The sequence below is a fragment of the Lutra lutra genome, chromosome 18, assembly GCF_902655055.1.
Source record: "Lutra lutra chromosome 18, mLutLut1.2, whole genome shotgun sequence".
In the NCBI taxonomy this organism is placed as follows: domain Eukaryota; kingdom Metazoa; phylum Chordata; class Mammalia; order Carnivora; family Mustelidae; genus Lutra; species Lutra lutra.
Genome location: NC_062295.1, coordinates 1142456 through 1154827, shown reverse-complemented (window position 1 = coordinate 1154827; position 12372 = coordinate 1142456). Strand labels below are relative to the sequence as shown.

General features: G+C 67.8%; 2 protein-coding genes across 4 annotated transcripts; one reads left to right on the top strand and one right to left on the bottom strand.

Moving 5' to 3' along the window:
- The first annotated feature begins 123 nt into the window (after nt 1–123).
- CCDC154 (coiled-coil domain containing 154) lies at nt 124–7201 on the top strand. 3 transcript variants are annotated; one of them, XM_047713282.1, is made up of 16 exons: nt 124–1152; nt 1239–1428; nt 1551–1603; nt 1876–1971; nt 2292–2415; nt 3888–3989; nt 4077–4205; nt 4281–4402; nt 4605–4719; nt 4812–4949; nt 5538–5657; nt 5733–5809; nt 6039–6156; nt 6450–6536; nt 6770–6957; nt 7056–7201. In XM_047713282.1, the coding sequence occupies exons 1-16, from the start codon at nt 1064–1066 to the stop codon at nt 7180–7182; spliced, it is 1875 nt and encodes a 624-aa protein (XP_047569238.1). In that variant the 5' UTR covers nt 124–1063; the 3' UTR covers nt 7183–7201. The 3 variants fall into 3 exon arrangements, with proteins under 3 accessions (XP_047569238.1, XP_047569237.1, XP_047569239.1); XM_047713281.1 differs by having other exon boundaries at nt 4278–4402; XM_047713283.1 differs by lacking the exon at nt 6450–6536 and having other exon boundaries at nt 4278–4402.
- A 425-nt stretch (nt 7202–7626) lies between these two features.
- Nucleotides 7627–9841, bottom strand: PERCC1 (proline and glutamate rich with coiled coil 1). The gene is given in 4 exon segments (XM_047713285.1): nt 7627–8231; nt 8233–8655; nt 8657–8778; nt 9760–9841. Coding segments are annotated over 3 exon segments (747 nt in total). The 5' UTR covers nt 8743–8778; nt 9760–9841; the 3' UTR covers nt 7627–7993.
- Between the last annotated feature and the right edge of the window lie 2531 nt (nt 9842–12372).

The window sequence follows — 12372 nt, the reverse complement described above, 5'->3', positions numbered from 1 at the left end:
TGTGGCCGCAAGGAACCTGGAGGCACCGTGCAGCCCACGCCTGTGGCCTGCACCCTCCCCCGGCTCCAGGGCTGCCCTGGCTGTGTGCCCTCCCGCCAGCCGGCCGTGAGCACCTGCGCGTCTCTCCCACCCAAGCACCCGGTTCTCCCAGCCCTGTCTTCCGGGCCAGCGACCGCTGCCCACGCCGGCTGGCTCAGCGGTGCTCCTCAGATCTTTCTGGCAACAGGCAGTTGGGGCCGTGGGGGGCCGGCAGGGTTGAGGGCCCAAGTTCCATTGGCAGTTGGCCCACGAAGTCGCGAGGTTCTGGCGAGAGAAGGATGTTTCCAGAAGAGCACCTGCCACTTGTCTGCCGCACTGTTGTCCTGGAAGGAGCAACGTGAGGGCAGGCGCGCCCTCTTGACACCCCACGCGCCCCCCAAGGCCCCAGAGCCTTCCAGCCCCACCTGCCCTTCCTCCCTCCAGCCGCCCTGGTGTGGGGCTCTCGTCAGCCGTGGGTGCTCTGGCCAGTGGCTGAAGCCGTACCAGGTGAGCCTGGTGCCAACAGGGGCCAAGCCGGGAGACCGGTCCAGGGAAGGGCCTGTGCGGGGCTGCAGTGTGGGCCTCCCGGGGCGGCTCTGTTTCCTGACCCCTCAAGGAGCCATACTGCCCCGGGGGCTCGCTCTGGCGCGGGGCAGGCAGGACACAGTGCTGTTTCTGCTTCCTGGTGCTGTGTGTTCTCAGGCGGGAGTCTGGGCCTCTCTGAGCATGAGCTCCCTGTTGCGGGGGAGCAAGAGCTGAGCTCCTGCACCCCCGGGGCCAGGCTGTGTGACTCAGCTGACGGGCCAAGTTGAGCCCAGTCGACACACTCAGCCAATCAATGCAGTGACTTTGGTCCCCGTCATCCTGAGCCCCACCTGGGAGCCAGCACCCATCAGCCCGGGAGCCACCTTCTTGCAGAGCTGGCTGCTAGTACCCCGTCATCAGGGGCTTCACCCCCCTCCAGACGAGCACTGTCACCCTGGGGGGCCTGGGGCTCTGCCTGGAGGAAGGACTGGCCAGCCCTGAGCTCTTGAGTCTGGAGGAGATGGGGAGGTATGAGTCCAGCCCCCTGGCATCTGCCACCTCCCTCCCGGAGCGGGACTCCCCCAAACGCTGGACGCAGCCGGAGCAGTGGTGAGCCTGGGCAGGGCGGGGGCGGGACAGCTGGGCCGTCCCCCCGGCAGGCAGAGCCCGACTCAGCCTGCTCCTCGCCCGGCCAGGGTGGCCGACCTACAGGCGGAGGTGGCGTCCCTGCGGGGACACAAGGAGCGCTGTGAGCGAGCTGTACTGAGCCTGCTGCGGGAGATGCCGCAGCTCCGGGCCTGCGTGCAGCTGCAGGACGCCGAGCTCAAGAGGCTGCAGCAGGACCTGTGGCTGGTGGCTCAGGCCCCCGAGAAGGAGGCCCTCGGGGTGAGCTGCCGCCGCGCCCGTCCAGAGGCGAGCTCCCCTGCTCCCGGCACCCCCACGCCCAGCTTGGGCCCCCGTCTGTGCCAGCCGGGCCACGAGGCTTAGCCTCCCCTTCCTCCTCGCAGTTCCCCAGCCCCCAGAACCAGAACCAGAACCAGATGCAGGCCTTGGACAAGAGGTACCCCCCACCCGGTGGTGCAGGCCTAACTGGGAGGGCCGGGGGCCTGGGGAAGGCGGCGGCTGGGGCGGGACCCCAGGGCATCCGCCTGTCCCACCTCCTTGTCTTGCTCAGGGAAGCCGTGCCAACTGCGGCCCAATTCGGAGGTCTGGCTTTGCGTGACCGTGGCGGGGGGCCTGCAGCTAGGGCCCCTGGGCCAGGACCCTGACCCCAGAGGCAGCCGGGAGGGCAGGCCAGGCAGGCCCCAGGCCTAAACGGCTCTTGTGTGTCAGACTGGTGGAGGTGCGGGAGGCCCTGACCCAGATCCGGAGGAAGCAGGCACTGCAGGACAGTGAGCGGAAGGACACCGAGCAGGAAGCCAATGTCAGGTGGGCACCGCCGGCCTCCCTCTGGAGGGGCTGGCTCAGGACCCACCCTGTGTGGTCACCGGGAATGGAGGCGAGAGCCCACACGCCCTACATCCTCCCCCATCCAGTCGCGCTAGCCCAGGCCGCTCTGGGCTCCCCACCTGGGGCCACGGAAGTCCATGTCTTGCCCTTGTCTCTGATTGCTCAGGCGGGGTTACCCCACCTGCCTCGCCGGCCTGTAGGTCAGCCTGGGCCCCCCAGCGGCAGGCCTGGGTCCAGGAAGCATTCACAGTGTCTCAGGGCCCCGGTGGGGCGGATGGGACCTGCGGCCATTGTCCTAGGCTGGCGGAGCTGGCCGGGAAGCTGGAGCGGGAGGAGCAGTTCCGGGAAGCGGCCTGCAGCGCCCTGCAGAGGAGCCAGGAGGACACCAGCCACAGGGTGGACCATGAGGTGGCCCAGATGCAGGTACCGGGAGGGAAGCTGGGCCCGGGGTCGCCGGGCGAGCCGTCCTTCCGGGCCATGTGGTACAGCCCGGGGGGTGCTCCCGAGCACCTGCGCCGTCCAGTCCGTGGCCACCAGCCACAGGGGTCTCTGTCTGCAGGGAGCCGGCGTTTCAGCTCCCTCCGTCCCACGAGCCACGCGTCAGGGACCCCGCGGCCGTGTGTGGCCCGTGGCTGCTGATGTGGGCAGAGCCAAGATGGAGTTCGTCTGTCAGCACAGACGTTCGCTCCGTGGCGGCATCTCCGTCCCTGGTCCTTGCCCCCCGTCCTGTGACCGGGCCCAGATCTGGAGACAGAACAGCGTAGGCCTGCAGCCCCTTTCTCAGCCGCTCCTGGGGCAGCCCCACCCCCGGGCTGCCGCAGGATCCCCTCCCGCTCGAGACGCAGCCTCTTCAGCTCTGCAAACAGAGCCCGGAGGCCACGGCGCCCGCCCAGTGTGCCCAGCTGCTGCCCACATAGCTTGGCTGCCCAGCTTCGGTGACCTTCTCCTCACCGCTGCCCTTTTGGGGAGCTCATGTCTTGGCTCCATCGAGACACTGTGCTCTGCTGGGACCAGGAGCTCCCAAAGGCCCCAAGCCCAGGGATTCCTGGTGCTCCAGGCACGGGCAGGGAGCACAGCCGTCCCGCACCGCCCTCTAGGCCAGGGTCAGCAGGCCGTGACCACCACCGGTGTTCGCCAAGCTGGATCGGCACGCGGCCCCACCCATTTGTTTAGTCCGACTCATTTCTGGGTTTGCCCTGGAACCCTGGGCGCAGACCCCGCGTCCTTGGGCTCCTTACAGAAACGGCCCGCCGACCCCCGCCGCAGAGCACCCTGCGTGTGAGGGGCTGGCAAGCGCTCAGGGTGCACCCCCCGTGGCTGTGGGAGCTGGGGCCCTGGCGTTGACGCCACAGCTCAGACACACTCCAATCCTTGATGCAGTAGGAAGGGGAGGAGAAGGAGGGGCTGCTGGGCCCGGGGGCTGAGGATGATGTGTGTGCACGCACCCATGTGTGGGTCTGTGTGCACATGTGTGTGCACGCGTGAGTGCGTGGGCGCTCATGGGCACGCCGCTGCCCTGGTGGAGGCTCCCACTCGGGATGCAGTGTGGCAGCTCTGCCGTCTGCCCAGGGCGGCGTCCGTGGTTGCCGGGAGTACCAGCCGTGTTCTGGGTCCCCACAAGCTTGACCTGTGGGCCCGTCACAGCCCCTGTGCCTGGCCCTCGGGGAGGACATATGGGCCTTGCCTTCCTAAGGAGGGTGTGGCGGGCCCTGTGCTGCGAAGCTCAGGGCATTAGGGGACACGGCCTGGGGTCCTCCGTAACTGACACAGTCGGGCCAGGAAACAGAGCGGTCCGAGCTCGCCCTGGGGCTGGGGGGGTGAGGGCGGGCAGGGCAGGGGCTGGACGAAGCCAGGAGGATGGTCGGACCCCACGGCTACCGCACTGACTCCCACAGGCCCAGGTGACCAAGCTCGGCGAGGAGATGAGCCTCTGCTTCCTCAAGAGGGAGGCCAAGCTGTGTGGCTTCCTGCAGAAGAGCTTCCTGGCCCTGGAGAAGGTGGGGGCCGTGGGCCTGCAGCTGGGCCGTGCCCCCCACCCCCACACCCTCTCTGCTCACAGCAGGTGGGGGCTGGTCTTCCCACAGAGAATGAAGGCCTCAGAGAGCACCCGGCTGAAGGCAGAGAGCAGCCTGCGGGGAGAGCTGGACGGCCGGTGGCAGAGGCTCCAGGAGCTGGCCGAGGAGCGCGTGCGGGCCCTGCAAGGGCAGCACGAGGTGGGCAGCCCAGGGCTGGGGGCAGCGGCTGCGGGGGCAGTGGGGGGCTCAGGCCTGCCTCTCCCCCCTCAGCAGGAAGAAAGCCGCCTCCTGGAGCAGTGCCGGGGCCTGGACCAAGCCGTGATCCAGCTGACGAAGTTCGTGCGGCAGAACCAGATGTTGCTGAACCGGATCCTCCTGGCTGAGCAGAAGGCCTGGTGGGTGTCCCCGGCACCCAGCACCCTGGGACAGGGGCTCCCGTCCGCCCCGCGGAGGACTCTGCACGCACCATTGGATGCAGCCCCGTCCAGGGGGGCTCCCTGATCATTCTCCATCCCCCGCTCCCTGGGGTTCTCCCGGATGGTTCTGGAGCTGGCCTGGCCCAGCTGAGGGACAGTCTGTGTCGGCACCAACCCCCAGGGACAGCAAGGGGCACCTGGAGGAGACCCAGGCCGGGGAGCTGGCTGCCTTCCTGCAGGAGAGCCTGGAGGCCGGCCAGCTGGCCCAACAGGAGGCCCACAGCGCACTGGAGCTGGTGAGGGCGGCGGGGGCCAGGTCCACGACCCCAGGGGCCCCTGCCGCCCCAGGTAGCCCCGCTCAGCCCACTCTCCCCTGCCCACCCTGCAGCTTCGAGAGAAGAGCCAGGCTCTGGAGGTGTCACTGGCCGAGCTGGGGAAGCAGGTGAAGGACCTGAGCGACCATTTCGTGGCCCTGAGCTGGAGACTGGACCTGCAGGGGCGGACGCTGAGCCTGCAGCTGAGCGAGGTGAGCACGACAGGCCCACCGGGGCCCCAGCACGCAGTGGCTTCCATGGCAGGGCCGCGAGCCCTCGCCCGTGGGCTCTTTCCTCTTCCTCGTCACGACATCATCGACACAGTCCCCACGCCGTGCGGTCCACCCTCGCGAGGCCCGGGGTGTGGCGGCTCCTTGTGGATCCAGGGCTGAGCAGCCGTCCTGTCCCCGCAGAGGAAGCCCCACGCGGCGAGCAGTCCCCACACCCACGGCCCCCGGCGACCCCCGACCTGCCACCGGCCTGTGGGGATTCTCCCGTTCTGGACGTTGCCTACAAAGGCTCGCACATGGCGCATGCCAGTCTGTGTGTTGTTCTGATGGACCCTGGGGGTCACCCCCTCCCGCACTTGGGGGCGGCCATCTGTCCCCATCTCTGCTGACTCCAGGTGGGTGGGGGCCAGGCCAGGCCTCCCTGCGGACATGGTTCCACCCAGCCTGGACTACCCAGGTGGCCAGAGAGCCGTCTGTCCCCATTGGCTCCAGGGGCCCCGTCGATCTGTCTGTCCCCCTTCATCCCCCTCTGTTCCCCAGCTCCGGCCCTCACTGGTATCTGTGTTCCAGGCAAAGAGAGAGTGGGAAGGCTTGGAGCAGAGATCGCAGGAGGGTCTGGCCCAGTGTCAGAAGGAGGCCGAGGCACGGCTGAGGGAGCTGCGGGAGCGAGTGGACAGCCTGCCCCGCCAGGTGGGTGAGGGCCAGGGGTCGGCTCCCCAGCCCACCAGGCTCCTGGGCTGCCCACCCACCCTGCGTGCATTGCAGATAGAGGTCGTCTCCGACAAGTGCGTCCTGCACAAGAGTGACTCGGACCTCAAGATCTCAGCGGAGGGGCGAGCCAGGTGAGGCCACGTCCGCCAGACGGCAGGAGGGAAGCTGCGGCTCCCCCAGCTCTGGGCTCGGCCCCTGCCCGGGGCAGCCTGCACAGTCCTCGAGCTTTGCCGTCCATCACCTGCCGGCGACCCCCCCAGGTCCCACTGGAGAGGTGGCAAAGTGGAGCACGCACCCCCCCACCCCTGCCCTCCCCCTCCCCCTGCCCCGGCCACCCCCCAGAGCCTCCTGTTCTGACAGAGAGTTCGAGGTCGGGGCCGTGCGGCAGGAACTGGCCACTCTGCTCTCATCTGTGCAGCTGCTCAGGGAGGGCAACCCCGGGCGGAAGATTGCCGAGATCCAGGGCAAGCTGGCCACGGTACCCCAGGGACCCCCACGCCCATCCCGCTCAGCAGAGGGGGCCCCGGGACGCCCCAGATCCCAGACACCCTGAGGTCCAGTGGCTCACGGAGCCAGCGTGCAGTGGGGCACCTGTCTGGCACCTCACACGCCGGGGGTGTCATCATGGTGAAAGGAGCCGGCCTGAGTGCTGGCCAGGGCCACCGGATCACCCCCAGGGGCCCGGACCCTGCCGCAGGGGCCTGGGGTGGGGGCTGCCCTCACGCGGGCCAGCGCACCACGACTGGGCCCACGAGCAGGGGCCACGTTCAGTTCCAGAACCAGATAATGAAACTGGAAAACAGCTTGCAGGACAATAAGACCATCCAGAACCTCAAGTTTAATACAGAAACTAAGCTGGTGCGAGGTGGTCCCTGCACTTGGGGGGAGCTCCTGGCCCCCTACCCCTCCCTGCCGGGTCCCTGGCTCTGTGGGTGTTCCCATGCCCGTATGTCTGTGTGTCTCGCCCAAGCAGGGTTTCCTGGTAGATAAGTCCCTGTTTTGTCAGAGAGAAATCCAGGGCTTTCCCGTCCCCCTCGGGCTGAATGCCTGGGTTCCCGCAGCAGCCGCTCCTCACGCGCCCTTGTCCGCAGCGCATGGAGGAGACAGCCAGCCTGCGTGAGAGCATCCTGCGTCTACGGAGCGAGGAGGGCCCCTGGGCCCTGACGCTGGGCAGCAGAAGGGTCCTCGCGGCCCTGGGGAAGCAGCAGTCCTTCGTCAAAGACACAGCCGCTGGCGAGGTGGTCCCTGTGAACCGCTGGGGCATGTATCAGGCCGTGAGGTGGGTCATGGGGAGCCGCTGTCTGGAGACTCCTCCGGGTCTGGGGTGGTCCTGGGAGGCCCCAAGGCTAGTGGGCCTGAACCGCGTTTTCCGGGCAGGTGGCTGCAGTGGAAGGCGGTCCTCCTGAACCTGGTGGCCCAGCGGAGGCCAAGCATGTTCCTGGAGAAGTCCTTCCGCCAGGAGCCTGCCCGCCAGCTCATGTCCTTGCCCCTTGCCCAGAAATAAATGTGCCAGCTCCCGTGGACCTGAGTCTGGAGCTCCTTCCCAGGAGCGTCCGTTCCCCTGCCTGAGGCCCAGCCAAGCTGCAGGCCCGCCACTGTCTCAGGCCGTCCTGCCCACAGCCGCAGAGTCCCGGAGCCCTGCCTGCTCCTGGCAGGCCCCATGGAGGGCCAGTTGGCCCAGGCTTGGGGTCTTGGCCCCTGGCCCTCTGTGGCTGGCCGAGCCCTTCACACTGTGAGGTGGCCAACCCGGAAAGCAGCTCCGTCTGTCCTACCATAGGGAGCAAACTGTGTGTTTGCTCACACACTCGAAAGTAGTGCCCCTTCCTCCTGCCTCCGAGAACACCCTTGCTCATCCCACGGGAGCTGGTCCCGCCACCTGCTGTGGGGCCTGGGGGAGGGGCAGCCCCAGGACCAGCCAGGCGGGCGGCTGCCAACCTGGGATCTCAGGGCAGGTCTCGACAGCCAGTGGGCCTCACCCAGAGTAGGGCACAGTGTGCAGACCACCTGAGCCCACCTGCCCTCCCCTACCGGGGGCAGAGCTCCAAGGGCTAAGGGCCAGGCTGTCTGAGATGGCAGTTCCCGCCTGTTCCCTTCCCAGGGGTCCTCTGGTGGTGGCAGCTCCAGGCCCCAGTTGGAGCCTGGCCTATCCTCCCCGGGCCTGGGACGTCCCTCCCTGAGTTGGCTTGTTCTGCTGGTGGCCGGCCACCTTGGTTGGACGGCCCCTGGGGCTCCAGCAGAGAGAGCAGTGACAGGCCGCGCCCCTGAAGAAAAGGCAGTGCCTGCTGCCCCGGTGCCCACGGACCCTGGCCCGCTTGCTAGGCCTCGGCCAGTGGCACCCCGTCCAGGGCCTGGGGGTCCCCTCCCCCGGGCATCTCGGGGCCAGTCTCTGCCGACCAGCTGGCCAACAGGTCGCTGAAGTCAGGCGTGCCAGGGTGGAGCAGGCCCAGGGGGCCAGGGGCCGGCTCCTCCCAGAAGGAGAGCGGCAGCTTCCTCTGGGCCATGGGGACAATGTGGCCATACTTGCGCTCCAGCCGGAGCCGCCTGCCAGCTGGGGCCCCAAGGCACCGGGTACTGCCGCAGCCCGTAGTCGAAGAGCTCGGCCAGCGGTCCCAGACCACGAGCCTGCCCCTCAGGACCCCTGGGGGAGAGCACTCCGGGCTGCGCAGCCTCGTCGCCGTCTAGGGGCCCAGCTGGAGCCGGGCGCACGGGGTCAGCACACTGGAGGTCGTCTGCATGGACGTCACCAGCGTCAGGGTCCTGCCCCCCGTCCTTGCGGCCGAAGTACCGCTGGATGTCGCCGCTGATGAGCTCGGAGAACCGCAGCAGCCGCAGGGGAGTCTCTGGGCTGCTGGGACCCCGAGGGGCTGCTTCTGGGGCCAAGCCCGAGGCCCAGGGGCCTGGGCTCCTGCCACCCGGCCCCGCGGTCTCTGGTGCGTCCTCCTCCTCCTCGTCCTCGTCCTCGTCCTCGAGGTCTCCTGGGCTCCGGGTCTGAGGGCAGGAAGGGCCGGCGGGCGGACAGGGGCAGCTGGAAGTCGCACAGAGGCCGGATCACTCCCGCGGCCATCTCCTCGAGCCCACGTCCCCGGGGCGGCAGGTGTGGCTGGGGAGGGAGGCGGAGGGCGAACAGGTGAGCCCTCAGTCCCCAGGCCTGTGTGGCCACCACTGAGCCTGGAGCAGGGGCCACGATCAGAAGCTGGGGACGCGTGGAAAGACTAGGGCCGTGGGTGTCAGGGGCGCAGAGGCGGTTCTGAAGGAACAGGCCGGCCCGCCGGAGCATCTGCTCAGAGGCCGGCCGGGGGCACCCTGGGAGCTGGGCCTGGCTTCCCCAGTCAGCGCTCTGGGTCCAGGTCCCACAGCCCCTTTGGTTTCGGGGGTCTCACGGGTGGAGGGGCCCAGCCCGGAGCTGGGTGCTGTTTCCCCCCAACCCCCTGCACCGTCTGCCGCTGTGGATCCCGGCAGGGCTGCTGGTGAGAGCCCCAGGCCCCTGGGGTTTGGAGGGCTGGGCGGGTTAGCAGGAGGCAGGGAAGCTGTGTGGGCCTGGGGCTCAGGGCAGGGTGGGCCGGGTGGGATTTGGGGAGGTGACAGAGACAGGGCTGGTCTGAGGCCAGACGGGGCTGCTTCTGAGCGTTGGCGTGCTCTGGGCCCCGAGGACAAGTGCGAGGGAGCGGCGGGGGGGGGGGGACAGCTTGCAGCTGGGAGGGCCTTTCTGCCTCCTGGCAGGACAGGAAGAAAGGGAGGGTGGTGTGAAGGCGAGGGGGGCTCACTGCTTGTCAGAACCCCCACCCCAGGAGGCTCACTCTTCTGCCTACAGCCGTCATCCGCACTGGGCTCTGACTCTCACTCACAGCGTGGAGGGGGGGCTCTTCCCTGCCAGGGATCCCCTGGCCCCAACACTGGGCTGTGGGGAAGCCGATGCGGGCGCTCTCCTTCTCCAGCCCCGCCCCTTGCCCTCCTGGTGGGTGGGTGGTCCGCACAGCCCACCTGGCCCAAAGGCCCAGCGCCTTCCGGAAGAAGGGAGGTGGCCAGGTCCCCTCGGCCAGCACCAGCACCCTCCCCGCCCGCCCCCCAGTCTGGCTCCTACCTGCCGAGGCCTGCAGCTCCCGCGGGGCAGGCCCACCTGCACCTGGGCTCAAGCATTTATAGCTGGGCTCCGCGGCCGGCCGGGCTGGCAAATATTTGGCGACTGCATTGTCATCGCAGACTGGGCAAATAGAGCCCGTTTGCTTTAGCGCCCAGCAACCAGGGCCCCGCGGGGGGAGCCTCAACCTGCCCGGGGACCGTGGAGTGTTTGCTGCGGGCCCAGCTGGCTCACACCCGGGGCCGAGGACCCTTATCTCCGCCACTGATTGGGACCCGGACCAAGCCTTGTCAAATAGGCGGAAAATTAAATTTCATGCTATTTTGACTTCTGGAGTAGGCTCCTCTAGAGGACATCCTGCTTCCGTGGTTCTCTGGGTAAACGGTGCTCCTGGCTGGCGGGAGGAGCGGGTAGGCCTGGGGACAGGAGGCTGGGGGACACCTGGCCAGGGCCCAGGTGGCGGCTCTTATGCAGGGGGCCCCCATCCAAGCGCTGGGCCCCCTGGGCGCTGTGACGGGTCCCAGCCGTCCCAGAGTTGCCGGTGTGTTTGCAACCAACCCGATTCAGCCCCTGCACCCCCACACAGGCCTCACCCCCAGGGTCCAAGCTGGTCCCGCGCCACTGCCCCTGCCCCCCACCGCAGAGCCCACCTGGGGACCTTCCCATGAGCCCCCCCACACTCACACTGGGTTACAGCCAACACCATCCCGGGACCCTGGGTGGTGCCTCCTGAGGCTACCTGACCGTCCTGGGGCCACAGTAGCCAGTCACCCAAACGGGGGTCCAGGAGCAGCAAAGGGGCGCCGTCCAGGGGAAAACCCATGCTTCCTTCCCAGCGTCCGCGGTGGGGCTCCTTGGCTGCAGACGTGTCGCCCCTAACCTCTGCCTCCATCTGTGTGCGGCCATCCCACGGGAGTCTGGGTCCCAGTTTCTGTCCCACAAGGACACCTATCATTGGACTCGGGGCCCACTGGGATCCAGTCCGACCTGGTATTCATGACTGCAGCTGCAGACATGCGTTTCCGCGTGAGAGTCCATTCTGAGGTTCTGGCGGACGAAGTTTGGGGGACAACCGTTCAGCGCACGTGGCCCCTGCTAGATGCCTCTCTCCTGGCTGGGGTCTCCAGAGACCCGTTGGCCTTGGCTTGAAGCCACTGCTTCCTATGGGCCAGCCAGGTCCTGAGGGCAGGATGGCAGCCCCTTCCCTGCTTGGCGGGCCCCCGGTCCCTGATCTTCCTCCCACCAACGGGGGCTCACCCTTCTGGGGGTGCCTTCGCAGTCCTCCCTGGTCCCCTTGGCCTTGGCTCCAGGCTCTGCTCCCTTCAGACGGAGACAGCACCTCTCCTACCTAGTGAACCCCCATTACGTGAGCTGTGGGCACGGATGGGGGTGGGCCTTTCCTGCAACCGGGGCCATGGGGGCATTGCTGCGGCATTCTTGGACATTTGGAGGGCCCGATGGAGGAGTCCTAGGACACCCGGCTGTGGGGAAGTGACGGGGAATGGAGCGTGGGGTCCCGGCCAGGCTGGTCACTTGCTGTGGGTGGGTTCTTGGAGCCGCCTCTGTCTCCCAAGCAGATAGACTACCTGGGCCGGGGCCTTGCAGGGAGAGTGCAGACGTGTGTGGCACGCCAGGCCTCCCTATGCCTGTGGTTCGTGGTTCCCGGATCGTCCCAGCCCCTTCCCCACATCCCAGGGCACAGCCAGGACACAAGTAATCTGTCTCATGAGTTCAGTCTACACTGGGACCCCGGTTCCCAGAAACCGACCTCAGGCACGGCCGCGGTTCTGCCCCGAGACTCTGGGTTCGGTGACACTGTTGTCCAGGCTCTGGCCGGGGGAGTGGTCCTCCCCCAGTGGCTGGTGTCCCCTCAGACCCAGCACAGTGAGCTTCAGCCCTGCTAGCCGGGACCCCAGGGAGGGGCCCCACAGGTGCGGGGACTGTGACCACAGCGCCCCCTGCTGCTCCTCGGGAAGGGCTGGGGCCGGGACCTGGGAAGCGGGTGGGCTGGGGCAGGTGTGGCCCCAAGGACCCGAAGCGGGTGCAGTATGGGTGTCGGCTCCAGGAGGGCCTTTGGGCTCAGTCTCCAGCCCTCCTCGGTGCCCTGTCCGGGCTAGGCAGAGTGGGGGCGCTTCTCCCATACCCCGCCCACGAGAACATTCCCTCCCCCCACCCCGTGTGACCAGAGGAGGGGCTTCAAGAAGGTCGTCGTCTGCTGGACGCGGGATGGGACCAGGAGCTCACCCGGCCATCTGTGCAAAGGGCAGATGTCTCTGCAGAGGAGACAGCCTGGAAAGGCCTCGGCGACGAGGAGCTGGCACCCTGTGGTTAGGGGACCCCACAGACGTCCACACCCCAATCCCCAGGGACTGTGGACAGGTCACATCACTGCACTAGCCCCAGCAGTCAATGATAGGGCCCCACAAAGCACAGCCCGAGGGAGTGAAGGTGGGAGACAAGCATGAGAGGGACTGAAGAATCAGATCTGAGGTCTTGGTAGGGGTGTGATGAATTATCCCCGTCCTTGTCACTTCTAAGTCTGAGCCACGTTCAAGAGGAACCCGGGAGTCCAGCGAGTGGAGGTTGAACTCTGGCTTTTGTTACTAGCAAGGCTGG

Coding starts and splice junctions, on each gene's coding strand:
- CCDC154 (XM_047713281.1), top strand. CDS start 1,064: ATGGGGAGGTATGAGTCCAGCCCCCTGGCATCTGCCACCTCCCTCCCG. Junction 2,416..3,887: donor ATGAGGTGGCCCAGATGCAG/GTACCGGGAGGG, acceptor TGACTCCCACAG/GCCCAGGTGACCAAGCTCGG. Junction 5,658..5,732: donor TGGACAGCCTGCCCCGCCAG/GTGGGTGAGGGC, acceptor CGTGCATTGCAG/ATAGAGGTCGTCTCCGACAA.